Source organism: Betta splendens, chromosome 1 (assembly GCF_900634795.4).
Source record: "Betta splendens chromosome 1, fBetSpl5.4, whole genome shotgun sequence".
NCBI lineage: Eukaryota > Metazoa > Chordata > Actinopteri > Anabantiformes > Osphronemidae > Betta > Betta splendens.
The window spans coordinates 14,555,039-14,580,305 of record NC_040881.3 but is presented as its reverse complement, the minus strand read 5'-3'; the positions used below and the strand labels follow the sequence as shown (position 1 = coordinate 14,580,305).

The 25,267-nt window shown below is 44.7% G+C and overlaps 1 protein-coding gene across 7 annotated transcripts in view; it reads left to right on the top strand.

Moving 5' to 3' along the window:
- rgs12b (regulator of G protein signaling 12b) overlaps nucleotides 1-22,202 on the top strand; it is a 33,761-nt gene extending 11,559 nt beyond the window's left edge. For 4 of the 7 annotated variants that reach the window (XM_029147854.3, XM_029147845.3, XM_029147836.3 and 1 more), the window contains exons 6-19: nucleotides 11,338-11,359; nucleotides 15,707-15,876; nucleotides 16,006-16,098; nucleotides 16,272-16,415; nucleotides 16,622-16,804; nucleotides 16,970-17,120; nucleotides 17,461-17,555; nucleotides 17,761-17,967; nucleotides 18,356-18,429; nucleotides 18,521-18,647; nucleotides 18,730-18,826; nucleotides 18,925-18,998; nucleotides 19,700-19,871; nucleotides 20,162-22,202. In XM_029147854.3, the coding sequence (XP_029003687.1) occupies nucleotides 11,338-11,359; nucleotides 15,707-15,876; nucleotides 16,006-16,098; nucleotides 16,272-16,415; nucleotides 16,622-16,804; nucleotides 16,970-17,120; nucleotides 17,461-17,555; nucleotides 17,761-17,967; nucleotides 18,356-18,429; nucleotides 18,521-18,647; nucleotides 18,730-18,826; nucleotides 18,925-18,998; nucleotides 19,700-19,871; nucleotides 20,162-20,763 (2,211 nt within the window). In that variant the 3' untranslated portion in view covers nucleotides 20,764-22,202. The remainder of the gene's footprint in view (nucleotides 1-11,337; nucleotides 11,360-15,706; nucleotides 15,877-16,005; nucleotides 16,099-16,271; nucleotides 16,416-16,621; nucleotides 16,805-16,969; nucleotides 17,121-17,460; nucleotides 17,556-17,760; nucleotides 17,968-18,355; nucleotides 18,430-18,520; nucleotides 18,648-18,729; nucleotides 18,827-18,924; nucleotides 18,999-19,699; nucleotides 19,872-20,161) is intronic. The other 3 variants (XM_029147857.3, XM_029147875.2, XM_029147866.2) reach the window with 3 other exon arrangements.
- Nucleotides 22,203-25,267: the final 3,065 nt, after the last annotated feature.

Here is a 25,267-nt window from a genome sequence, read left to right as displayed (position 1 = left end):
CGAGCTAGCGACGGCTACATTCTGTAGCGGTTTGAACGTTTGAATGCCATCAAGCTTTGCCGCTTGTCTCTCTGCATGGGCGCGCACGCACACACACACACACACACACACACACACACACACACGCACACATGCACGTTCACTCACACACATACACGCATATTCAACAGCTGATGGCAATGTGTACTGAGAGGAGCTCTCACATGCAGTGCTGAGGATTACTTATCTCTTCCTTCATGGAGCAGCAAACTTTGAGCTTGGATTCTGAAACGACTGCTGATCCTGTGAGTAAACAAGCTGTGTACGCGTGTGTGTGTGCGTGTGTGTGTGTGTTCATGAGAAATTATGTGTGAGTGTACATATGTGTATTATTAACCTTTAGTTGATCCCACTGACGACTGTCACATTCCGTACAGTGATGCTACACGGTCGTGACTGTATTGAACCTATGCTCCTCGAGGACATTACAGTAACTGAGGAAAAAACACAAATTGTTCTCCTGTCAGATTGAGTTTGACATCTTTTCAAACTTTTTTTGTCCTAAATAAAACATTTATATACACTGCTGTAGTTTTCTGCTCACAAATTCAAAAATAATTATTGTTATAGATAGAATATTATCCAATTATTTTATTGCAGTAAAGTTGTATGGCCTAACGCTGGAATGACAAGCATGTGACCCAAGCAGACCAATCATCAGACTCTTTTTGTCTCTGTTGCGTATAATGGGAACCTGTTGAATCTTTGGTTCAAACCATTAGACCAGCTCGACAGTGGAAACTTTTGGTTTGATTTGAATTTTGATATTGATTGTAAAACTGTTTAATGTGTCCAAAATGTGATTTTATTTAGAACAAAATTAGGTCTTGGTGCCAAACACACACACACACACACACACGCACACACACACACACACACACACACACACACACACACACACACACACACACACACACACACACACACACACACACACACACACATGCGCACACACGCACACATGCACACACACGCACACACGCACACACGCACACACGCACGCACGCACGCGCACACACACACACACACACACACACACACACACACACACACACACACATGTGGCAGGTTCTCATCTTAGAGAATCTAATTGTGCACTTATTTGCCGAATGTGTGTGTGTGTGTGTGTGTGTGTGTGTGTGTGTGTGTGTGTGTGTGTGTGTGTGTGTGTGTGTGTGTGTGTGTGTGTGTGTGTGTGTGTGTGTGTGCGCTCCTCGTGATATCCCCTGGGAGCAGAGAGTGTTGGGGCAGCAAAATCAGATGACAAGATGGGATCAACACCGTTCCTGTACGTGAAGCACCTCAGGAAGCCAGAAGTCACATCAGACTTGGCTCCGAATTCACATAAACACAAGCGCTTGTCTTCATTTTCATCAAGTACCAGATGGGTGCAGTTTACCACATCATCACAATCTGACAACTGTCATGTGTTAAGTCGGTCACAGGACTGCATATTATTAAATTAACTCGCAGATACAAAGAGAAACACAAGACACCCAAAGCTGTGGTTTGTCTCAGTGCTAAATTGTGGTGAAGTTCCACTTGGTGACCACTGTTTGTCCTTATTTGATGCTTAGGCTTTCTATGTGTTTGCCCTCTCCCTGGATTTTTATAGAATTCTTCCATATGTGCTGTATGTGTGATGATGCACCACCTGTATAGTCAGCACCTACACATCATGAGTCATAATACACAGAACATTACATTAAATAGACATCTGACAGGCAGGGGGGGGGGGGGGGGTTCTTGGAAAGAAAAGTACAGTAAGGGTTTTGTCTAGAACCAGATGCATGTGTGTATTTGACAGCAGTCAGCATCTCACACTTTCTATTGTATTGTCAGTAAGGAGTGGCTTAATGAATGACTTGACAGCTGCCCCTATATACAAAAGAACCAAAACTTTGTTTCTCTTGCTCAGCGCCTCAACTCAACAACAGCAGAAGAGGGCAGTGTTGAGTTTTGATGGATTTCCACGCAGACAAACGAAAACGCAAAACCTCTGCAGTAACGCGTGGTTCTTTTCACAGAAGGGCCTGTTTACCTGGTGGCTCTGTCGCTACAGAGATTAGGGAATTAAGCAGTAAACTAATCAGTTGTCAGGATTTTTTTAAACTCTTCTGTCAAGATAGATAATTGCTTTATATCCCTTCTCTCTGTCTTATCCCATGATGAGCAGTGTTGCAAATCACTGAGCTGGTCTCATGGCTGGCAAGTATCACGTATTTACTGTAAATCCCTGCATTAAGTAAGTGTTTTGTCGTGTACCTTGTGCCCAGCCTGGATAGTTTGGATTTGTCCTATTTTCTCCTGCGTCCTCTGTTTTTTGGCCACAGTGATGCTCATGCAGAGTTTGACATTACAACCTATACAAAGTTGAGAAAGTGCAATCAGGAGGATAGTTTGTGACATCAGTCTTTAGGGAAGCTAATCACACTTCACAAGTAATTTAAAAATTTGTGATTTTTGCAGGCCTGATATAATAATAATAAAAATAATTGTAGCGTGACTCAGTATTAACCTCTAACATATGCACTGCATGTGTGTGAACGCACACAAGGTTGTGTCTGTGTGCCTGTTTTACTCCAGCCATCTGATATCTGCAGAGGAGACTGTTTGTCTTTTATGTTGGACTTTCCTAGAAAAGACTCTGATCTAACATACACACAAAGGAAACGGCGCTGCTTGGCTGGACCACAGGAATTGGGCTAAAGAGAGGAGTGAGATGTGAAATGTCTCACTCTTCTCTTCCTCTCCTCCGTTTTTTTCCCATCAGGATGTGGAATTAGCCAACTTAAACTTTCATATCCCTCTTGTCCTTCGCTGGCACGCTGCCGCTTCTCTTTTCCTCTGTGCTGAGAGACGCTTTGAGGCTGAGCTTGAGCACAGGTTGCTCATGCGCCGCTTACTGTAGAGTCCACCCCAGCCTGTCAGAGATGTGTGAACAACCAGTGGGCTGTTCTAAAACAAAGTAGACAAGGTTCGAACAACGTGGCTTCACTGGTTTCTGAGCTGCATTGATCTAATCAGATGAGCTTTGCAAATCGGGGTGTTTTAAAAATTAGGATTCAACTGCGTGGTCTTTTTAGCACTAGCAGCCCTGGTAATTAGTGCTTTGGCAGCGCCTTCAACCTCACTGTGAGTGTATATAATGGTAGTGGGGGGCTCGGGGCTTGAGCAATCCCTAATGTTGCTATGATACCAGGACGTGGAAGGTTGACTCTACCTTTAACAACAATATGGCTCAGCATTCTGAGCACTCTGCGGCCTCAAATGGTATTAAAATGTCCTGTTTCTGCTCAGTTGCCTTTAACGTGACAGGTTTTCATTAAAACTAGGGCGGGATCACAAGCCTGGCACCGTTTTTAATGTTTCCTCCTTTCCTTACATTGTTACAGCTCAGCTTTGATGTATATTATTTCTTTGGATAACGACAGCCTCTTCACAGAAATAGTAAATATACAGTAATAATAATACCGTAACTGTGATGGACTGGTGACTTGTTCATGCTGAGCTCTGCCTCACGCCTGATTGTAAGCTGGGAGAGGCTCCAGAAAGCTGTGACCCTTATGAATAAGCGGCCAAGATAATGAGTAAGTGGCTGAGAATCTTATAGTAAATAAATTCATAAGGAAAAATTAGAAAAACAAAAGACATTTTTTCCTAACACAATTCATGCTGTTTGGAAGTTTTTGAGCTTGGCACATGAAAACCTAAAGAAGGCAGTTACAGTACAACCATGAAGTTATTTTTTAAGTCAGACAGTCTGTCTCTTGCACTGAAACTGTGGCACTGATGTAGAGTTAAGTTCATATTCAGCTCCAATATTCTGGACTTTATTTTATGTGAATCATAAATCTGAGGCATTAGAAAGAGACAACTTTACGCCATACGCACAATTACGCAACAACAACGCAATTCTTTGTGTGTATGTGAGTGCATACAGTGCGTGTGCGTGTGCGTGTGCGTGTGTGTGTGTGTGTGTGTGTCCTGGAGTAAGCTCCTCTGTCTAAGTGACGTGTTTTGCTTCAGCTTTGACCTTTTAACAAACCTGCACAATTTTCCCAAATCTGTGTTAAACTAAAACGTTAAAGGTCCTCTCTGTTTACGTCGTCACCCTTCTTTTTCTGTTTTACTATAGCCTATTGTAGTGAGTGGGAAATGTGATTCATTTCTTGAATCTCCAGAAAAATGTTTGGTAGAGTTGAATTTAATCACCTCAAACCTGCCTGCCTGGGATTTGTAGGAGCTGGAGCAGGGTGGAGAGATGTGGTTGTGTTGCGTCGTGATTGGCAGGCAGACCTTTGTTCCCGCCCCTTCTTGTTAACTGCTGCCTGATGGGGGCGTGTCACTATGGAAACGGAGCCGTGTGTGTGTGTGTGTGTGTGTGTGTGTGTGTGTGTGTGTGTGTGTGTGTGTGTGTGTGTGTGTGTGTGTGTGTGTGTGTGTGTGTGTGTGTGTGTGTCTAGCAGAGAATGGAACTTCCTAGTCAGCCTGTGAGCTTGGTGCTTTGAGGAGTGTGTGTGTGCGTGTGTGTGTGTGTTAAGGAGAGGGAGAGGTGTGTAACGTAGGAAATGAGACATGCAGCAGTCAAAGTCGGACTCACTCCTTGCAGCTACTTCCAGCTAAGGTGTGTGAGCGTGACCCAGACATGGCTCCATCTAAGTCAGCTGTCTGCGTGAATTTCCTGTCCTAGATATCGCGAAGAAGCTCCGTCAGCATCAGCGAGCACATGCGTGCGCGGGTGTGTGTGTGTGTGTGCGGTCCAGATATGTAGAGTGAGCAGTCGGTGAGTTTCCTCCTCTGTGAGGGGAGAGAGCAGGATGAGCCTGAGGAAGAGGCTCTCCTTCAAGCGCGTCTGGAACTTCAATGCAGTGAGTAGCCCACACTCTCGCTCACACACAGTGGTAGAAGTACAGTAGTAGCTTTTATGACTCAGATGCACAACTTGCTCACTCAGTTCTTTACTCGTCGGGTCATTTATTTGCTTGCTTTGTCCGTTTATGGACTCACGTCTACTGCTGAAGTCAAATAGAGATAAAAAGTGGGTTTAACAACACACCAGGGCAGAGAGTGAAAAAAGTTAGCAGTCACAATGAAAATTCAGGATGCCCCCCTTTTTGTTTTAAGTATGAGTAAGACGGGCAAAGGGGCTGTTGCTCACAGTGACGCACGCAAGAAGATGGAGAATGCGTTGGGTTTAGTCCATTAGACAGGGATAGGGCGGATGGGGGCAGGACAAAATAAGACAACTACAGGTTTGGGAACTTAGAAAACATGGCAGTAATTCCTGTTTCTATTGTGCTTAAGAAGGAAAGGACTTGGTGCAGACAGTGCAAAAGTTGTGTATCAAGGTACAGCAAGACATGAAAGAATGAAAAACCAACAAAGGCTCCAGACCTGGAGACTCCAGGCTGTTTGTCTTCCTACTAAAGCCAGATGTGTTTGGGTTCAGAGCGGGAGATGGGAATGCAGAGGGAAGAGAAGCGGAGGTAAAGACGGGGACAAGGATGGGGCAAATAAAGGCGCAGACAAGGAGGGGGGTCTTTTACCTCTTTATGACATACATTTCAACTAAGCAAATTGTGTCGTTTGTGTGTACTGTATGTGTGAGGGGGGGGGGGGAAGCCATTTCTTGTGGATTCATTCAGCTGGTTGACAGGCAGCTGCGCGTGTTCAGACTCAGGTACTGTATTTGATCAGGCCGTGTTGTGTTTACATCGTGTCCTCTCCTCTGTCTGTGTGACGGTGGTGCCTTGAAGGCAGCGAGCCAAGTACAACAGACATTTATCAGCAACCCACCCTCTGAGTCACATCACCGGTGCGGCTCGATTGCGGGGAGACAAATATTATCTGCATTCCTTGCTTCAATAGAGAGCGCAGATTGATTTCTGAGAGGATCATGGGCGTTTAGTGCTACAGGAGCGGTAATCAAGGGTTTCATGCTGGCTTGAAAAATGCTTGTTGTCATTCATTTATTTAAATCAGGTATCATCGTCTTCAGAAAGTGATGTCATTTTTCAAATGCACGGACAGAATTTTCCCTCACACGCTCCCACCTGAAGATCCTCATTTGACTTCTGGATCAGCACGAAGCTAATGAGCTTGCGGACCTCATCCTTTCCTCCCTGAGTTAAGCTACGCTAAGGCTAAGCGGTTTCATGGCTGCCAGTCCTGGCAGGGTGACTCTGGCCTTCTCAATGGCACCCACTATTCACCTCTTATTCAAAAGTAAACACGCAGGCACGCACACATCGGGCCTGCTGGTGTAACAGCCTCCTCCTCAGTTTGAAGGGAAATTTGTGTTGTGAATTCTAAGTCACCCTTCAAGCGCAGCTCGTGTGTGTCAGTTGTTCTGGCATAGGTGTGGTCTCTTATAGTAATGCCACAGTTTGCAGGCATGAGCGGACTCATAATGGGTATGTTCAGGGATCCTCCGTGTTGCAGTTAATTCAGCGATTTTGTATGTACACACATTAGTGAATCTCATTCCTTACCAAAGCTGGCGTTTCCAGCTGATGGAGCCAGGAGTAGGTTCCTGTGGTGCAGACAGTGTCGTCTTTGTGTGTTCGAGTGCGTATGCGCTTGACGGTTTCTCACACAAATAGATACTTCTAATTCACCCTGCCAAGTGTTACTGGCTGCACCATGTCTCATCTTATAAAACAGAATGTCTTTTTCCAGGAGTCATCATCCATCTAGACACGCACGCACACGCGGAACATTTTAAAGCACTAATATTATAATAACAGTGAGGGTGAAGGGCGGTAAAACGTGCCCAGTGTTTAGCTATGGTTTGAACCTGACATTGGAGCTTCACAACACATAAAGCTCTCGGTACAGCTACAGTAACAGAGCAGTCGGGAGCTGAGGCCACACTGTGACCAACCACTCCCTGCATGTTCACACATACAAACATAAACAACCCTGGTGTGTGGCTGCAAGGTGGGATTTTATGTTTGAGAACACATAAAATCTGACCTCCTACATCCTCCTCTGTAAACAAATTGCAAACTGTAGACAAGGAAATTCGTGATTTGAACTACTGCTATACAGTACTTTGCATATAGGGCAACTGAACTGAAATGTTTAGTCAGTTATTGATTACAAGTTTATATCATCATCATTCATATCGCGCCATTTTGCTACTGTTGCTGAAATACAATAGATATTGCTGTACTGTAAATATGTATTTTTGTGTCTTCACTGGAAAAAACAGCAGCATTTTAACAGGCATGTGTCCTGAAATGTAATGAAACCATTCCCAGCAATGGTTGACCTCCTAATGGACTCTATATGCGACAGTCTAAATGGCAAATTAATGATGTGTTGACAAGGTAATTGATGAGAAGAAACCATTCGCTACAGCTCTGTGTGAATTCACAAAATTCATAACCACACACGCGTTCCGAGGTTTTTCGTATAACTTCACTCTTTTCCCCACTTGACAAAACTGAGTTTTTTCATTTCTGCTGACTGTCTCTGTGCGTTTATTGTATCATGGGACAAAATGTACAGTTAATACCACAATGTACAGTAGAGCAAGTGTGTTATAGAGGTAAATTCTTAAGTTTTTTTTAATTAATTGTGTGTTTAAATGAGCACACATTGAGTTTGTGATGTGACAGGCCCTCTTTGTAACAAACAGTGGGTGGGAAATAGATCTGATATAGTGATTTTTTGTTATCAAGACTATAACATCTTCCAGCTGTGAATATAGGCATGGGGAATGGAGGGAGAGTTTGGAAAACCCCAGTCATTCCTTGTGGGCTGTCAGGAATGGCCAGGATCAGCCAGGAGAGGAGGTGGGGGGGGACAACTGAGGGAAGAGGGAAAGGAGAGAGACAAACAACACAGAGCGGATGACTAGAAGAAAAGAAGAAAGGACAAGGAGGAACTTCGAAAATAGGTTGGAGAGAAGTTAGAGGAAGAACAAAGAGGAGAGGGGACTTGGGGCCTTGACCAAGAGCCAAACCACCTCACCACAGAAGGCGTCTGGAAGTGATCATAATGGAGCTGAATGGGGACGGGGGTTAGCACGCACGCATGCACGCACGCACACGCACACACACACACAGACAGGGATGTAAAAGAATGCAGCACACATACAAAAGACATCTCTAGCAGATGTTGACCATGTGCATATATATTTGAAGTTTCACCCAGACAAAATACACTGTGTTATAAAGCACAGATGAAATACACACATATAGACACATTCATTATACATGCTGTTGAAATGTGTGGGACAAGGATCAGCGGACCAGTTTCCGCTGTTTAGCTCTCTGCCTGTCAGTGTTCCTCGTCTTCTGCAGTACTTCAAACCAAAATCAGCTGCTATGAAATCGCATCAAATCTCTCTTTGCATACAAACTTCAACCTTTACTCTTCCGGGGACAGTCTGAAATAGCTCATCCCTGAGATTACCCTGTCAGCGCCATCTGGCCGGGACCGGCGGCCAGAAGTTAGGAATTGGTCAAGATGAATCAAACCAGTGCATACTGTATGGTGCCACATCACAATGTATGTGTCGCTGTTGCAGTGTAAAACAAGACCAGAGTTTTTTTTTGTGAGTGTTCATCTGTGGAAGCTAATTAATCAGCTACTCTAACCATCTACAGCATGTCTGCTGTAGTAGTAGCTTCAGAGGGTACCTTAATTAATTTACACACTAATATGTACTTATGCAAGTAGTGCGCTTTTCTAAGAGGTGTTCATTGAGTAGACTCTGAAATGTACACCCCCGTGTGTGTACTTTATGAGGTCACACAATTCACACATTGCTTTCTGGACCAGAGCCAGGCCATGAAGTCCAGGGTACTCACTGTAAACCCGTGCGATAAAATTCCTGAAAGGTATGCGACAGAGGAGCAGCATGAAGCTCTTTCTAAAGAGCTCTTTCCATGGCCTCAGTGTTTGATGCAATTATGTCTAATAATGGGAAATTAAATTAGAACCAGGACACTTCAGATAGTCTATTTAAAAAAATAGACCGTTAACATGTAGAGGATTTAAACCTCAAAGTATACAACTTAAGAAACTATGTATGAAAACACAGGAGAAGACGTGTTAGTGCAAGAAGTAGAAAAATAAAATTAAAATTATTAATTATTTGCTTTAAGATATCACAAAACATAACAATTGAGAAACGGTTGATACACGTTTTCCTTTCGAGACGAGTAATGCAGCTTTCAGTTTCAATTTGTTTTTTTGCTTTTTTTTCATTTGTGATTTTATGTTTCAAACTTTCAAATCTTTTTGGCGTGGATCTGGCTCCACGGGCGAACCCTCCGCGACAAAGGGCCCAGCGTTCGTCACGCAGAAACTCTCTACGGGTCCCCTGAAGGGACATGGACGATGTGGCGCTCCAGAAATGCTGATGCGTGTGTGTGTAGTTACGTCGACTTCTATCTTGGATTTAATTAAGGACCCTGCATCGTTGCTTCTTCCAGTTGTCTGGAGTTGTCATCGAACGACGTCTAACGTTTTCAAGTCAATAACCAAAAGCGCATTTGACGCATTTTCAAGTGATGGCGGCTGAAAAGTAACACTTTGATAAAGTTGCGTATTAACAACCGTAAGAGCTAAACAAAGACGCTACCGTTCCTAAAGCGACCAGGTTATATTGAAAGGTGTTTAATTATTAGTTTAATTATTATTACTTTATTTATATGGGTAATCCATTCAGTGCCCAGATTGGGCAGGAGCGTTTCTGGTGCGCACAAAATTCCGGTTTAGAAGCGTTTCGTGCGCACCAAAAACCTTTCCTGCTCTCGACAGAAACCTTTTTTTTCAACCCGTCCCTTTATCAGCTCCGTAGTTTCACTCCAGGCCCCTCAGTCCATCCTAACCTTGCTGGAGACAGGAGAAGGTGACGCAGTTGCAGATGTTTTTTTCTTGCATGGTAAGGTTTTAACGTGTGTGTGTGTGTGTGTGTGTGTGCGCGCGGATCCCATTCACTCCAAAATAACGACTGGTGCAATGCAGTGGTGTCTGAGGGCCGGATGAACACAGTTATTATACAGTGTTTTGCTTGTGTTCCTTTTGACTAATGTGTCTGAGGTGACTGACGTTTGTTAATTTGTGTTAGTGCAGAAAGCTGAAAGCTCCTGGTCCATTTAAGATATTTAAAAATCTCTGGTTGTAGAGGTCGGTTAATTCACCTGGGTTAGTAGCCCTTCCCGCTGTTAAGCTTTCACTTCCAGGCTGAAGGCACCGTTTAAGCACCTTGCTCTGCATTTAGATTTGAGGTCAGTGGCTTAGACTTGAACTCGCTGTGTTCGGTGTAACGCTGCCTGCCAAAAGTAGAATTTACACTAATGAAACGAAAACACGCCTGACAGTAAGAAAACCCATGAAACATGTCAACAAGTCATGTAGGAGACTCCCACGCGTCTGGGATGACTAATAATGAGATCACCTACAGTAAAGGGGAAGGAAATACTTTAAAAGCCTTAAAATGTCATAAATAAGATTAGTGGCCAGATTACTGATTTCAAAAGCCTCCCACAAAAACATTGTGTTTCAGGTATGGGACATTAGCACAGTATTTTCTGCTCATTATAAGTATTTTTGCCTTTTCCTCCTTTGTTGTTCTTTGCAAACAGTTCCTTCTTCTGTCTACTGTCTGTTATTCTTTGTCTTGTTTTCTTTCTTTCAGTTTCTTTTTCTGAGTGTTTGATAATGAGCTATTTTAATTTTTTGCTTTTTATTACTGATCTCTGTTACTGTAAACGGTGTGTGTGTGTGTGTGTGTGTGTGCGTGTGTGTGTGTGTGTGTGTGTGTGTGTGTGTGTGTGTGTGTGTGTTATTTGTATAGAGCTCTCTTACTGTCTAACTGAAAGCTGGTTTATTCATCTAAAGGTAGCGATGAAGTGAGAGTTTGAATGCGCTATGGTTAAAATTGAATTTCTTTAAATTAATAAAGATTGTTAGACTATGATTAATTGTGAGATATGCAGGGGGACATCACACGTGACCGTGAAATCGGGGGTAGGTGAATAGAGCTACAGTTCCCCCATTCACACACACGGACACATGCTCCTCCCTTCAGAGGAGGCTTTCCTGCAGAACAAGCATGGTCAGTTCACAAATGATTCCTCTCGCACACAAAACCAGAGACAAGAGAGCTAATCTGACTTTCTCATGATGCGTCTGTGTGGGACAATAGGCCGGGGCCTGTGAGAAACCCAATCAGCCTGTCTGTGTCTCTATGAGGCTAAAGGTTGCATGCCCTGGCAGCTGCCCCCTGGTTCCTACGGCTAAAAATCCTAATCCATGTATTTTTGTGCTTTCTTACAGTCTGCTGCAGTCTCCGATGGAGGTGAGTAGATGCCTTTTAATATCTCATCTTATACAAGTTCAAGTCGGCCTTCTGTAAACATTTGGGGTTGTGAGCATTCTAATGCTGGACACCTGATTAATACTGTGTCTGGCAGCTTTTACTTCAGTTCTCATCAACAACAGTCTGGTTGGACCTGCTCAGCCTCTGCCCCACCTCTGTCTGCTGTTGTCAGACCATTACATAAAGACAGCCCTAAAGTGGAGATGTGGCACACGAGGACATGTACTGGCAGGTTATAGATAGGATGCAGTGCTTGAAACAAAACAAGTAGCTAGAAAACATGTTGACTGCTCTTATTTATGATGCAGTGAATTAAATGATTGCTGTATGCACACTAGGTTTCTCCCATTAAAGGATGTTTTCCTCTGCAGTGTCACCTAGGGCTGCTCAAGTGGCATTTATAGGGTTTTCTAAAAAAAATTATTTAGCTGTATATGTCTTACAATGCAGAATGCTTTGAGATAAATGTAGTTGTGACTTGGTGCTATATAAATGAACAGACTGTAGTGCGACAGTTTTTGTCAGTAGGCTTCTAATGGTGCTTCAACGCCTCCTGAACCACATCCAGTTTACAGTAGATGGGAGATAAAAGTAGAGGGAGGAGGTGTGAAAGAAGACAAAGGGGTGTGAAACCCACGGCTGACGTGTTTACAGTTGAGCCAAGATGGAAAAGTTGATGTGAGGAAGATTGAGTGAAAAATGTAGAAAAATTGTAGGTCTCCCCTCGGATTAGGAGACAGTAATCAGTGAAGGTTAAACGCTACATTTACGTAGTCGGGAGAGGTCTCCGGTACAACTAAGCTAAGCTAAGCTAAGCTAAGCTAAGCTAAAAGCTTATAATGGAAAATAATGGAAAAATATGGACATTTCCTGTAGTTTTAGAACTTCAGTTGATACCTGATATATTAAGGAATAGTCATTTAAACAATTTCCACTTTTTTCACAGAAATTATTACGTGTTGTATGCTTTTTTTGTGTGCACTTGTGTGCATATGCTAAAAGCTGTGTATGGTTCTGTAGCAATTAGCAATTACAAAAGGCAGATCTTTGAGGGCTTGTTGCATCATTCGGTTGCATTTTGTGTTACAGGCCTGATCTGGTTTTTCGGACTGAAAAGTCAAGATAAGATCAGACAGATATTCTTTCTTGTCCTTTTGCCTCTGTGTGCGTGAGTGCAGGTGTGCGGGGGCCGTAGGCCTCATTAGTGTCAGCAGAGGCCTTTTAAAAAACCTTCTCATCAATACTGCAGTGGTGTGTGTGTGTGTGTGTGTGTGTGTGTGTGTGTGTGTGTGTGTGTGTGTGTGTGTGTGTGTGTGTGTGTGTGTGTGTGTGTGTGTGTGTGTGTGTGTGTGTGTGTACTGGCGTTTCTACTTCCCTCCTACCTCGGCTCTGAATTATTCATCAGCTTGAGGCCGGTACGTGCTTATATCATTTACCTGGACGCTGGTGCAGGCCTGTGTGTGTGAGCGCAGAAGCAGGTGCGTGTGCACGTCGTGACCCGACTCTCTCTGGTCTCTCGGGTTGTCAGCCAGGTTGCTGCCCACCAACAGCGTCTCTCTGTTTCAATCCGCTTCTTGGCGTCTCCCTGTTCGTCCTCCTCGTCTGTCACTCTCTCTCTCTTTTCCTTCCTGTGATGTCGTCTCCTGGACGTGTGTGTGTGCATGTTGCCAGTATCTGGCCGTGGTGTGTTTGAGGTTGCAAGGGCCTCTGTCAGGGTGAGTATGGATGAAGGGGCTTGGCTACCCCTTAGGATCCGCTACCTGCCCCGCTGGCACCACACAGGCTCTTACCAGCTTTATCCAGGTGAGGAGATGGTTGACTTCTACACGCTTGTTGCCCAAGTAATGCAAATGCTAATTTTAGGCGTACAGTAAATATAAATGTGTGGCATGCAGTTAACTTTGGTTTTGTCAAAATTCACTAGTTTACTTGAAAAATAGTTTGTTACTAGCAACTAGTCTGTACCAAGGTGGTAAAGCTACTATGTTTACTATACTAGTGATGTGGTCTGAATCGTAATGTGGTTATTGTTTACCAGGTCAATGGGTCTTAAAAGATAAAAGGGAATCAAAATGTGTGTTAAAGGATGTCTCTGGACTAAATTGTACCACTTTCAACGTGCAGTAAGGTCATTGATATTAAAGAACTTGGTTGCTCTCTTTCCCCAAGTGGAGGACTTCAAGTATCTTGGGGTGTTGTTCACGAGTGAGGGAAGGAAGGAGGAAGAGGGAGCTGAGCTGAAAGGCAAAGCTCGCAATTCAGCGGTCAATGTATGTTCCTACTCTCACCTATGGTCATAAGCTTTGAGTCATGACTGAAAGGGCGAGATCACAGATACAAGTGGTCGAAATTAGTTTTCTCCGCAGGGTGGTGGGCGCTCCCTTAGAGATAAGGTGAGGAGCTCTGTCACCCGGGAGGAGCTTGGAGTAGAGCCGCTGCTCCTCCACATCGAGAGGAGCCAGTTGAGGAGGCTCGGGCATCTGGTTCGGATGCCTCCTGGACGCCTCCCTGGGGAGGTGTTCCGGGCATGTCTCACCAGTAGAAGGCCCCAAGAAAGACCCAGGACTCGCTGGAGGGACTATGTCTCTCGGCTGGCCTGGGAACGCCTTGGGGTCCAACTGGAAGAGCTGGAGGAAGAGAGGTAGGTCTGGAGTTCTTTGCTCAGACTGCTGCACCCGCGACCCGTCCCCAGATAAGTGGTTGAAAATGGATGGATGGATGGTTCACTTCAAAATGCCTTTTCCATCTATCTATTCAAAAAGGCTCAATAGTATGTTTTGTTTGATTAAACACTGGAATTTGTTGAATTTCACAGTAATATTTAGTTGAATGTTCCTCATGAGGACTGTGTGGTTGAGGTTGGCTCAGACATGACTGATGGTTAGAAAACGGTCTCATGGCTGTCTTCGTATTTTGATTCATAGGTTGGTGCAGTATGTTCTGGCTGGTTCCCAGAAGGACGCTCACTTCCAACTGGTACAAAGAACACAAGCTAAATATACAACTGCATGACTCCTGCAGAAAACAAATAGAAATACTGTAACTAATGGAAAGAGTTCAATTCATTGCTTTTAGTAACTGTAGGCTGGTTTGGTTTGTGCGTTATGACACAGAAGAAAGACTGATTGAAAATGAATCTGGAGAATTGTGTGATTTACAGAACCAGAATCGCAATAATATGGTTTTGTGTGATACAGGCTGATATTTGTGTGCTGTAGCTTTGTATTATTGGTCTTTCTCTGTGATCTAGCCCGTCTGTGTTTGTTGTGACGGATTCCAGCCCCTGCTGATACTGAACAGCACACATTTAGAGAAGGAACAGATAAATGTTCTCGTTCACATAATAGATTGTCATTAATGACTGAATATGATTCCTCAGGAGTTGTTTACTCTGCTACTTTAGACTGAATGAACATCTAGTGGTTTGGCGAAACTCATAAACAACACCCTCTGTGTGAAGCCTGTCACTGATGGCATGAATAAAAATGTGGATACGAGAAAATCACACTGGACTCCTGTAATAGTAGGAATTATTAGAATCGAGTTTATTTTCAGCATTTGCGTTGTCTCAGGCACCTGATCAGTGATGCTGTCCCTCTGGCTGATATTTTTTATCTCATAGTCTGATTTAAAATTTTTAGGACTGAGGCTTCTTTATTCTGGTTACGTCTTTGCTCTTCCGCCTCCCTCCTGATCTTATCCAAACACCAGCGGTGTAGTTGCACTAAGTTCAAGTAGTGTGGAAAGTGAAATGCTTTCACATACACTTATTTAATGGGGATGTTAAAATTGTGCTTGTTTTAGTATTTACTACAGTATAAGTAGAAAGATACAGTAGTTGAATACTATTACATGTTTATTGTTGATTTGAAGAATTAAGCATACAAGTTTCTGTCATATCATATATAAAGTGATTATTGCCAGAATAGGAAACAACAGATAACTTGAATCTAGTCACGTCATATCAGCTTTGTAGTAAGGACTGAAGTATATCAGTGAAGGTGTGTTACCTTTACTGGTTGGAAAACCAAGGCTTGTTTTGGGAGGGAGGTCCCACTGGAATGAATGCTCCTCTAGCTTATGGGGCTCACCTGTGTCTGGTGGGTCCCAGCTGTGCCTTCAGGTAGGAAAACAGTGCACTAACAGGGCAGTAATGAACAGCTCTTACAGTATACCTGGACCTGGGCTGCTGGAAATGTATTTCTAATCACCTCGGGACTGAGCTCAATGCTTCGAAGTTATCCATTAGTCAATCTGTTGTAAGGGGATCAAAATCAAATGTGAAAATGCGACTACAAATGTGTTGCTGTGTGTCTTTGTGAATAGAACTGAACAGCGTGGAGCTGCAGGGCTGCAGCAGTGACAACAGTCTGAACAGTAATGCCAGTCTGCCCAGTGTGCAGAGCCACCGGCGCCACACTGAGAGGAGGGTGGCCAGTTGGGCCGTCTGCTTCGAGAGGCTGCTCCAGGACCCCGTGGGAGTCCGCTACTTCTCGGTACGCTGGCGGCACGGGACCGGTGCCGGTGCCAGATCTTTATCCTAATGATCACCAGGACATGACTCGGACTGTATCAGAGTTGTTGTTTGTTTCCCCTAAAACTATCTTTGACTTTTTGTGCTGCAGGAGTTTCTAAAGAAAGAGTTCAGTGAGGAGAACATCCTTTTCTGGCAGGCTTGCGAGTTCTTCAGTCACGTCCCTGAAAATGACAAGAAGCAGGTAACGGATATGTACAGTAGGCACAGAACCTAGCGCTGCATATATTGACACCCTTCTAACAGGAATAAAGTGGTGTTAATTAGTTCTTCTCATCCTCATGTGCTCCTTCTGTCCCATCACCTCCGTCCCCTTTCGTCCACGTTTCCTTTGTACGCCCCTCCCATCTTTTCCAGCTTTCTCAGCGTGCCAGAGAGATCTACAACAGCTTTTTGTCCAGCAAGGCCACGACACCGGTCAACATAGATAGCCAGGCTCAGCTCGCTGACGACATCCTCAACGCCCCTCGGCCGGACATGTTCAAGGAGCAGCAACTGCAGGTAAGCGGGTACACCAACCACAGGCTTTAGATGAATGATGTTGACCTCTGACCTCTGAGGGAGAAGAAAGTTTTAGTTACCGAATAACCGTGTATCTAAACAGACAAAATGGACCAGCATTACAGCACAGATTGCTTATATAGCCTAAAGTCAGCAGCTCTTTCTTGTGTTTTAACTAGTTTCCATTTCTCCCCTTTTCCCATGAGATTTTCAACCTAATGAAGTTCGACAGCTACACACGATTCCTCAAGTCTCTGCTGTACCAGGAGTGTATGCTGGCAGAAGTGGAGGGCAGGCCGCTTCCTGACCCTTACCACATCCCCAGCAGTCCCACCTCCAAACACAGCACCACTGGCTCTGACCGCTCCAACCTCTCCACACCCAAGAAGGTAATGCATCTCAGCACCTACCAAGCATCAGGTCAATACAGAAATCTAATGGGGAAAAAAACTAAATAAATACAAGGGCAACGACTTTAACTGTCCTGGCTGGATATAGTGGAACATATAACATAACTAATCACTCACTTCATCTTATTTGGATGTGTGTTTCAGGAAGACAAAAAGAGCAAGTCCGGCCGCTCTTTGAATGAGGACAGTCGTGATGACTCCGGAGACAGGAAGAAAGGCATGTTCTTCTCCTGGTCGCGCAACAGGAGCTTTGGAAAAGGCCCGAAGAAACGAGAGCTGGCCGACTTCAACTACAGTCAGTAGTTCTATTTACTTTTTGAGTTTAAAGGCTTCTACTTGGAAAAGTGAACAACTGTGAAATTGTTCTTGGTTTGATAACACAGTCTGCGTCCCCCAAAGTAGTGATTCTTGTGTGTTTACCCCAAAGCATCTGAGTTTCTTCGTAGGCAGACTTTTTTTAGAACTACAGAAGACCTACAGAAAGACACAATACAGTACCATCTCAAATCAATACAGATTTAAAGTCTATTCAGATTTTTTAACATTTTTTGGGGCTGTGTGTTGGATCAGCTGTCCTTACTGCTTTTTTCTCAAGCACAGATGAATGAAAATGGTGATGACTGTGTCATTTTCAGACTTTCCTGGCAGCAACGGTCGCCGTGAGTCCCAGGGTTCACTGTCCTCAGGAGCCAGTCTGGAGCTGGGGACATCGGGGCCGGGGAGAAACGAGGTCAGTCTGAAAAGAGACATCAAGTGAAAATCTGTTTAGACATCACACTAATGGGCACATGGACGCTGATGTCAGTATGAAACCATTTTGTCTTCACTCTGTTCCTTAATTTTATTTAGCTGCTTTAAGAAAAGAAATAAGGCCTATTTTTAATTGCTTTATCCATTCTCTACCAGTCTTATCCTCTCCTTCTCTGTTCCTCCAGGGGGACGTCTCCCGAGGTGCGGCGTCAACCGAGCGAGGAGGAGGCAGTGCCCCCTTGAGGCAGTGTAACATAACCTTGCCAGACGGCTCATGTTGCTCTGTGCCTCTGAGGGCTGGGGTGTCCATCAGGGACCTGCTGCTGGGCCTCTGTGAGAAGCTCTGCATCAACCTGGCAGCTATTGACCTCTTCCTGGTTGGAGGCGAGAAGGTAGGAGATCATAATAATAGGTTTTGAGTTTAATGCTGGGCTTTATTGTTCTATAGGTCAGTGTTTTGTTTTTATGGCCTACAGCTGTACTGCGTTGTTTGATCACACAAAATATGTCAAACATAATTTAAATATAATAAATAATAATAATTTCAAATAAATGTTTTACATGCTTGTTACGTTCTGCCACCATGTGGCAAAATACTAAAATATATATATTTAAGCAACTTTAAGAAACGACAGACAGCAGGATTTCAAGAATGCGTCCTTTGTTGGATTTAACTTGAGGTGTATGATGCTTCTGGCATTTAGAGATATGAGAGTGGACTGGAGTTCAGGAAGGTGACCAACTGTCATGATGACTTAATTTTCTTTCACTGTCCTTCAGCCACTTGTTTTGGACCAGGACTGTATGACGCTGTGCTCTCGAGACCTCCGACTAGAAAAGCGCACTCTCTTCAGGTACAGTGAAACAGTTCTGTGTTGTGTGAAATCGAAGTCGAGTGGCCACTAATCCAATTACACACACCATTCCTGTTTGCTTCTTCTCCAGACTGGACTTGGTGCCTATTAACCGCTCTGTGGGCCTAAAAGCTAAACCGACCAAGCCGGTCACTGAAGTGCTCCGGCCTGTGGTTGCCAAATACGGCCTGCACCTGTCTGACTTGGTGGCACGCATAGTAAGTACCGTCCAATCATCCTGGCTGTCTGTAGATAAACAGGAACAGAGAGGCTCTAATCAAACCCGTCTGTGTGATTCAGAGTGGAGAGTCGGAACCTTTGGATCTAGGTCTTCCTATTTCCAACCTGGATGGGCTGCGAGTGGTGTTAGATACAGCAGAGCACATTCCTGGAAAAGGTGAGGAGCGGACACGTGGATGCAGCCTCTGAAAATAATGTTGGCCGGTGCCTCTTTTTCATAGTGAGGTGTTGTTTGTGGAATCTCTTCTTTGTCAGCAGACAAGCAGACAAACAAAGTAGCTCCCTCTAAGGGTCACAGCCTGGCCTCCACCAGCAGGAACCAGTCAACAGTAAGATGCTCTTCAGCCTCTTATTCCCCATGTTCTTCTTGCTCTGGAATGTTCCATAACTCACCGAATGTTTCCACTTCTTTGTTGATGATGTCACGCTACTAAGTGTCTGTTTGCATTGTATCAGAAATGAGCGTGTGCGTCTGTGCCACCGTTCGCCTGTATTCCCACGCACTGTTGCTGTGGGGCTGAGCGCCACGTGACCATGTCAAGGTTCTAAACGTTCCTGTCGTCGTGTTCTGCCTGCGGCCGAATGCATCTTTTGTTTTGCTGGTTCTCTTTCTTCCATAACAAACCCACTGGCCTGACGTTTCCTGGTTCTCACAACCTCCAGTAAACCTGCTAGGGATGTGGTTGGTGGTGGCAGAAGCACTTGAGAATTGCTGTCAGGGTTTCCCTGTTATTATGGGGTGTTTTTTTCTTTTTTTTTGTTTCATCTCCCGGGAAGTAGTTTGTCTTTTATTAGTATTTAGTAGTTGTGTATGTCATCAGCCTCCCTGTTGTTGTTTTATATACAGATTTGGTGGCATTAAATTGTCCATCTTCACAAAAACAGCCCACGTTGAACCTTCTCATTTACAGTGTGTCACCCTCCTCCCCGTTAGTACTGTAGCACCAGTCCCCCGTGTTGCCATTACTTGTGCCCACACCCGCGCCAACAGGGCTCTAATGCCCCGCTTCGCTCTCCTTGTGGCCCCCAGGGGGAGGACAGGCCATCAGGGAAAGCCGGTTCAGCCCACCCCAGTAGGGAATACAGCAAGGCTGGGTCCAGCCCTGACACAAGCAGCCAGCCCTTCCCCAACCACTCTGTCTCTCTCCATAAGGCTCCGGAGAAACGAAAGCAGAAAAAGATTAATATAGATGAAGCTGAAGGTAAAGACTGAACACCCGCCTTCTTTTTCTAGTTTCTCTAGCTGTGTTGCTCTGATCCCACTAACCTTTTGCCTGTTTGCAGTATTGCAGAAGCAGTGTCGAATGCTTTTAAAGCTAGCTTCACTTAGCACAGTCACTTCTGCGCACACTGAGCGTAGCTTTGACTTGTCTAACCGATTAATACCTACCCTCTGTTGCATGCTTTCTACAACCAGTTGAAGTGTTTACCTGTCTTTCAAAATGTTTGTGGGCCATCATTTATTTGTGTGTGTGCGCACGTGTGCCTGCAGAGTTCTTCGACCTCATATCCAAAGCTCAGAGCAACCGAGCAGACGACCAGCGAGGCCTGCTAAATAAAAGCGACCTCCAGCTCCCAGACTTTCTGCGCCTGTCGCCAATAGCAACCAAGCAGGCTACGCCTCCTCTCTGCAACCCTGAGCCCAGTTGCTCCACCCCCAATTCCCGTAACCCCGGCAACGGCAGCTTCCCCGGCAGCGGTCGTCAAGGCGGTAAGGCGACCGGCGCTGACAGGGAAGGCGGAGGCAGCGGCCACTTGCTCAACGCGAGCCACCAGTCCCAGAGCTTGGACTCTGCTCTTGGCAGTGGAGGGGCGAGGAGAGCCAGACCACCGCCTCCGTTTCCTGGCACCATCTCCCCCATTCATTCATCCCAAGGCGCCCAGCGTGGTGTCTATCAGGACTCTGGCAGGGGAGAGGTGGTGCAGATGCTGGAGGAGGACAACCTGTCTGATCTGACTTTGGTGGGAGAGGGGGACATTAACAGCCCCAGCCTCAACTACATCACTCCATCAGCTCTGCCTTGCAAACCCCACCCCCGACCCCATCAACAAGCACAGGACGGTCGGCCTAGCTCAGGTACCTCCCCCGTGTGAACTTTGGAAACTTTAACTTTCACCTGACCTCAAGCGGGACTGGAGACCCACTGAAGTCAGTTTGAAGTTCCTTGTCGGCCACTCCTGCTGTGGCTGAGCATCCAAATGCATCCAGATCTCCTCCTGTCCATCATTTAGTGAGAGAGCACCTTCAAATTTCAGAATTTCTAAAACCAAAATCAAATTACAAAAGAATTTCCCCCAGAGTAAAAATGTGCATATAAACAGAATGTAAAATTAGGTAATAGTGTCATGGTTTATGGCATACAAAAAGTGTTTGTTTGGTCAGACACTCTATATATTGATTTGCTATAATGATATACGCACTAGCTTTTTTGAACCAGCATCTGCTGGTAAATAAGAGCATCATGAAAAATAACAGGTCAGGCGGAAGAAAAGAGGAAAAATGGATGCATTCATTTTTTGAGTGGTGTATATCTGTGAACTTTTGTGTGGACTTGCTGTGGATTTTTCTTTTGGAGACGGAAGCTCGAGGACGAGCTCAAGATGAATTGGTGTTGATCAGTGCCAAACTCGTCCTGCCCCCCCACCCCCCTCCAGTGTACAGAATCTAATAATGCACTTTAGCCAATTACAGAAAAGACTTCACACATTTAAAATGTTTTCTCCATTTTTTTAGCTTCCACATTACAAACCTCCTTGCTACAGGTGGTAGAACTGTCATAAGCTCCGAAAACAACGATGATCTGCTAATAATTACTAGTAGCTGTTTCTGCATTTCTTCGTGTTATTTACCAGTTTGAGCACGATGGATGTCTGGATCTTTGTGATCCAGAAGATTCTGCGCCGACATCTGCACACATCTGCTCTTTTCCACTAATCAGCAGTCCAGCAGTGTTTTTAGCTGTTCACACCTGCAGAGTTGTAGCCGGAGAAACGCGTCTGACCAGTCAAACCGTTTCATCTTTCACCTCTTCTTCACTTTATCCTGTAATTTATCCCACCTCCACGACAGTTTAATTTGTATCCACTCACCAGCCACTTTATTAGGTACACCATGCTAGTACTCCGATTGCTTTCAGAACTGCCTTAATTGTTCGTGCTATGGATTCAGGAAGTTGTGATGACTGTAGCCGCCTGAAGATGATGGAGCAACAATACTTAGAACTTAAGTGATGCTCTCTTGGTACTAAAGGCCCTAAAGTCCTCACACCATTGCACATTGAAAGCATGGAGTTGCTGCCATGTGACTGGCTGATTAGGTATTCATGTCAACAAGCTGCTGAACAGATGTACCTAACAAAGTGTGTGGTGAGTATAGCCTGTGTAGCCTTGTATTGCTCTAGTTGTAGAAGAACTCAGTCCAGACTCGCTGTTTCTTCAGTTGTTTCTTATTAGAAATCAACTCTCCCCTGCTCCGCTCTGCTCAGTCGACTGAACTGTCTGTAAATAGATCAAATAAATCTTTTAGACGTTCAGCTGTCTCTGTTGATGCTCATGCGAGTGGCCTGTTTTCTTTTCTTAGGCCCCGCGCTATCCGACTTACTCTTTTGTCCTTCGTTTCTCATGAGTGTGTGCTTCACATTTGGCCTCGGCCCTTTTCTGAAGTGGGAGCTGTGTTTATGTGCAGCCTTTTATTTAGGGTTGAAAGACAGAAGTATTTGTTGGGATCCTCAGAGTTTATATGAAACAGAGTCCCAGCTGGGGAGTTACCACTGATTAAAAATAAGTTACGCTGGACAGCAGACTATGCTTTTTTTTTAAAACCAAAAAAAACCCCTTTTGTTTTTTACTGGAAAGTCACAAATACATTAGATTAAGTTATGTTTTCATACCATCTAATGCTTATTGCAGAACGTTGTGTTCCTTGAATTACATCATGTCATACCTTGCTACCTGGGGTATTTTTCCATCGTGATGGATTCTGGGAACATTTTCAGAATAGCTGTTCATTTAAACAAAAACACAGGAATTTTTGATTTATCCCAATCAAAATTTTTGATTTGATTTTTGAACTGTAACATCATCTCTAATGCATACATGTCTACTTTTACACTGTTGTTTTCATACAGCAGAAGTCTCTTGCTGCAGCAAGTTTGATTCCAGCTTGTGGGTCAGGTCAGATGACGTCATAGTTTTGGTCAACCTGCTATCGAACTCTTAGTTTCTGAAGTTGCTTTTTTTTTTTTAGCTTACTTGATATTCTTCTCCTCTTTCTGCTGCCTCTTGTGTGTTTTTGTAAAGCACAGGGCTTTTGTTTTTGGTACAAAGGCTTTTGGGGGACCGGGCCTATTAGCTATGCATGGGTTCTCCTCTGCTCAGCGCCTCGGTAGGCGAGCTTGGGCTCTTCGGGAGCTCACCAGCAACACTAGCGCTTACTTCTGCCTCTCTTTCTACTTACACATTAATTTCCTCTTCACACATACGCGCTCATGTGAACACACAGAGCTTCTGTGTCTTTGCATCACATGATGGTTTTATTTCAGTAACTAACTAGTGTTTGTCGTGGCAACAGCAGAAACTTACAGTATGTAGTATAAGAGCACACAGTCTGTATGTGATGTATGAGTCTGTGGGGTTTTACTAAGTGCTTAAGAAGAAGATCTTTTTTGATTAATACAAAGCAGGGGTCACTATAAAAACATTTTTTTTATCAAATGCAACCTTGCTCCAAGAGCCGGTGCATCGTGCTGCACTGGGACTGCGTGGAAGCTCTGTTCACAGAAGCTGTCGAACGATCACAGTTTTGGCTCAGCGTTTCCACTCAGAGGGGTTTCTCAGGACCGTCGCAAAATAACGATGTCCCAGGGCTTGAGCTCAGCTTAGGCGCCTCGTCCTAAACAGCTCCATCTGCCGGTGAGCAAGAAACCAAGGAGCTGCACAGAGGAATGGAACACAAACGGATTAGGCAATATTTAGGAAGTGTGTGCTTCTAACTGCTTAACTAACCGCGTATCATCAGCATTACGCGTTTTAACCCAGCCGGCAGTTTAAATCACACTTCATTCACACGTTCACCATCTATTGGCGTGTGGTGTTTGTTCACATAATCATTTTTGCTCATTTGTAGGCAGAATCTTTTGGGCAAATCATGAGCTCTGAAGTGATTTTTTTTTACTACATTTCCATAATTTTTCAGTTTATGATGCTTTTATCACAGCAGGTATTTTGACTTGTCAAAGCAGGAAATGATGACTGTGGCAGTGTCCTCATTACCATAAATATTGGCACCTGTGCTTTTCCCAGTCCTCCCTGTCAGTGTCTGGAGGAGGACACTGATGATTACAATCTTTTCCTTTCAATCATTTATAGTGTGTCATTTTAGAGAAACTCAAATGTACACAAATGACAGTATTCTCAAGTCAAAGTCATAATTACGGAGCAGTAACCGCACATGGACGCTTTCCCTCTCCACCAGTAGAGGGCAGCAGTCTGCATGAAGAAGGGCCCAGCACGTCTGCTGTCTGGCACACATCATGTCATAACCAGGAACAACCTGGGGAATATCTGTCACTTCCACGGTTTTCTACTGTACCCATGGTCTTGGAACACTTGCTTGTCAGACTGGGATTTGACAGAAGGCGAACAATAACTCTGCATTTCTTCATCACATAAACAGACTTTATTTTATTGCAGTTTTGGCTTGTCCTATTTTCTTTATTATTTATATGTCTTTTATTTCTCATTGCATGTGCATCGTTTGCTGTGGGAGTTTGGTCACATGCGGTGCCGTGTCTCTCTTATCACCTGTCTGTTTCAAGCAGCTTTTTGTCCCTCAGGTAAAGAGAGGGACAGATGGAGAGCTCGAGGGGGTAGTTTCAAAATGCCCAGTAGAAGAACAACGTCTTCCAACCCTGTCCCTGCCTCACCGTCTCCTCCGCCGCCTCCACCCCCGCCCCGGCCTCCCCTCCGCTCACGGCGAAAATCCAAGTCGCCCGCATCCCGCTCGAGCCGCACGACCTCGAAATTAGCCCTGGATTTGGATCAAATCGAGGCCACCTCTGACCCAGTGGACACCAGGCAGAGCCGCAGCGGGTCCAGAGACCGGAGGGGCTTTAGGGGCTCGGAGCTGGATCGGAACTGGGAGGGCGTGGCCTTAGAGCTGCATTGTCGCGGCAGCAGGATGAGATCTGCTGTGTACCAGACTTCAGACATGCCCTCTATGGTCAAAGCCAAGCGACAGTTGGACCAGAGGGAGGCCAAAGGTCAGGTAGAGCGGAGTAAACTGAAAGCAACATTTGTTTGACCAACTGACGTTGTGCTGACTCACAGACTGTCTGACCTCCCTGTGACCGTGACCACACTGACTCTGCAGTTGAAACATTACCTGGTTAAAAGCAGAGGCAGCTGTGCAACTGCTCCCAGGACCCAATGCAAGACGTCTGTCCTCAGAACAGGTCAAGTTGTATGAACAGTACGTCCTACTCTTCCCATTATGTGTCTTTTATTAGACTCTCCCCGTCTAGTAAATACCTGCTTTTTTGTCAGGTTTCAGTCTCCAACTGAAACCTCAAAGGCGCCATCATGAAGATTTTCTCAGACT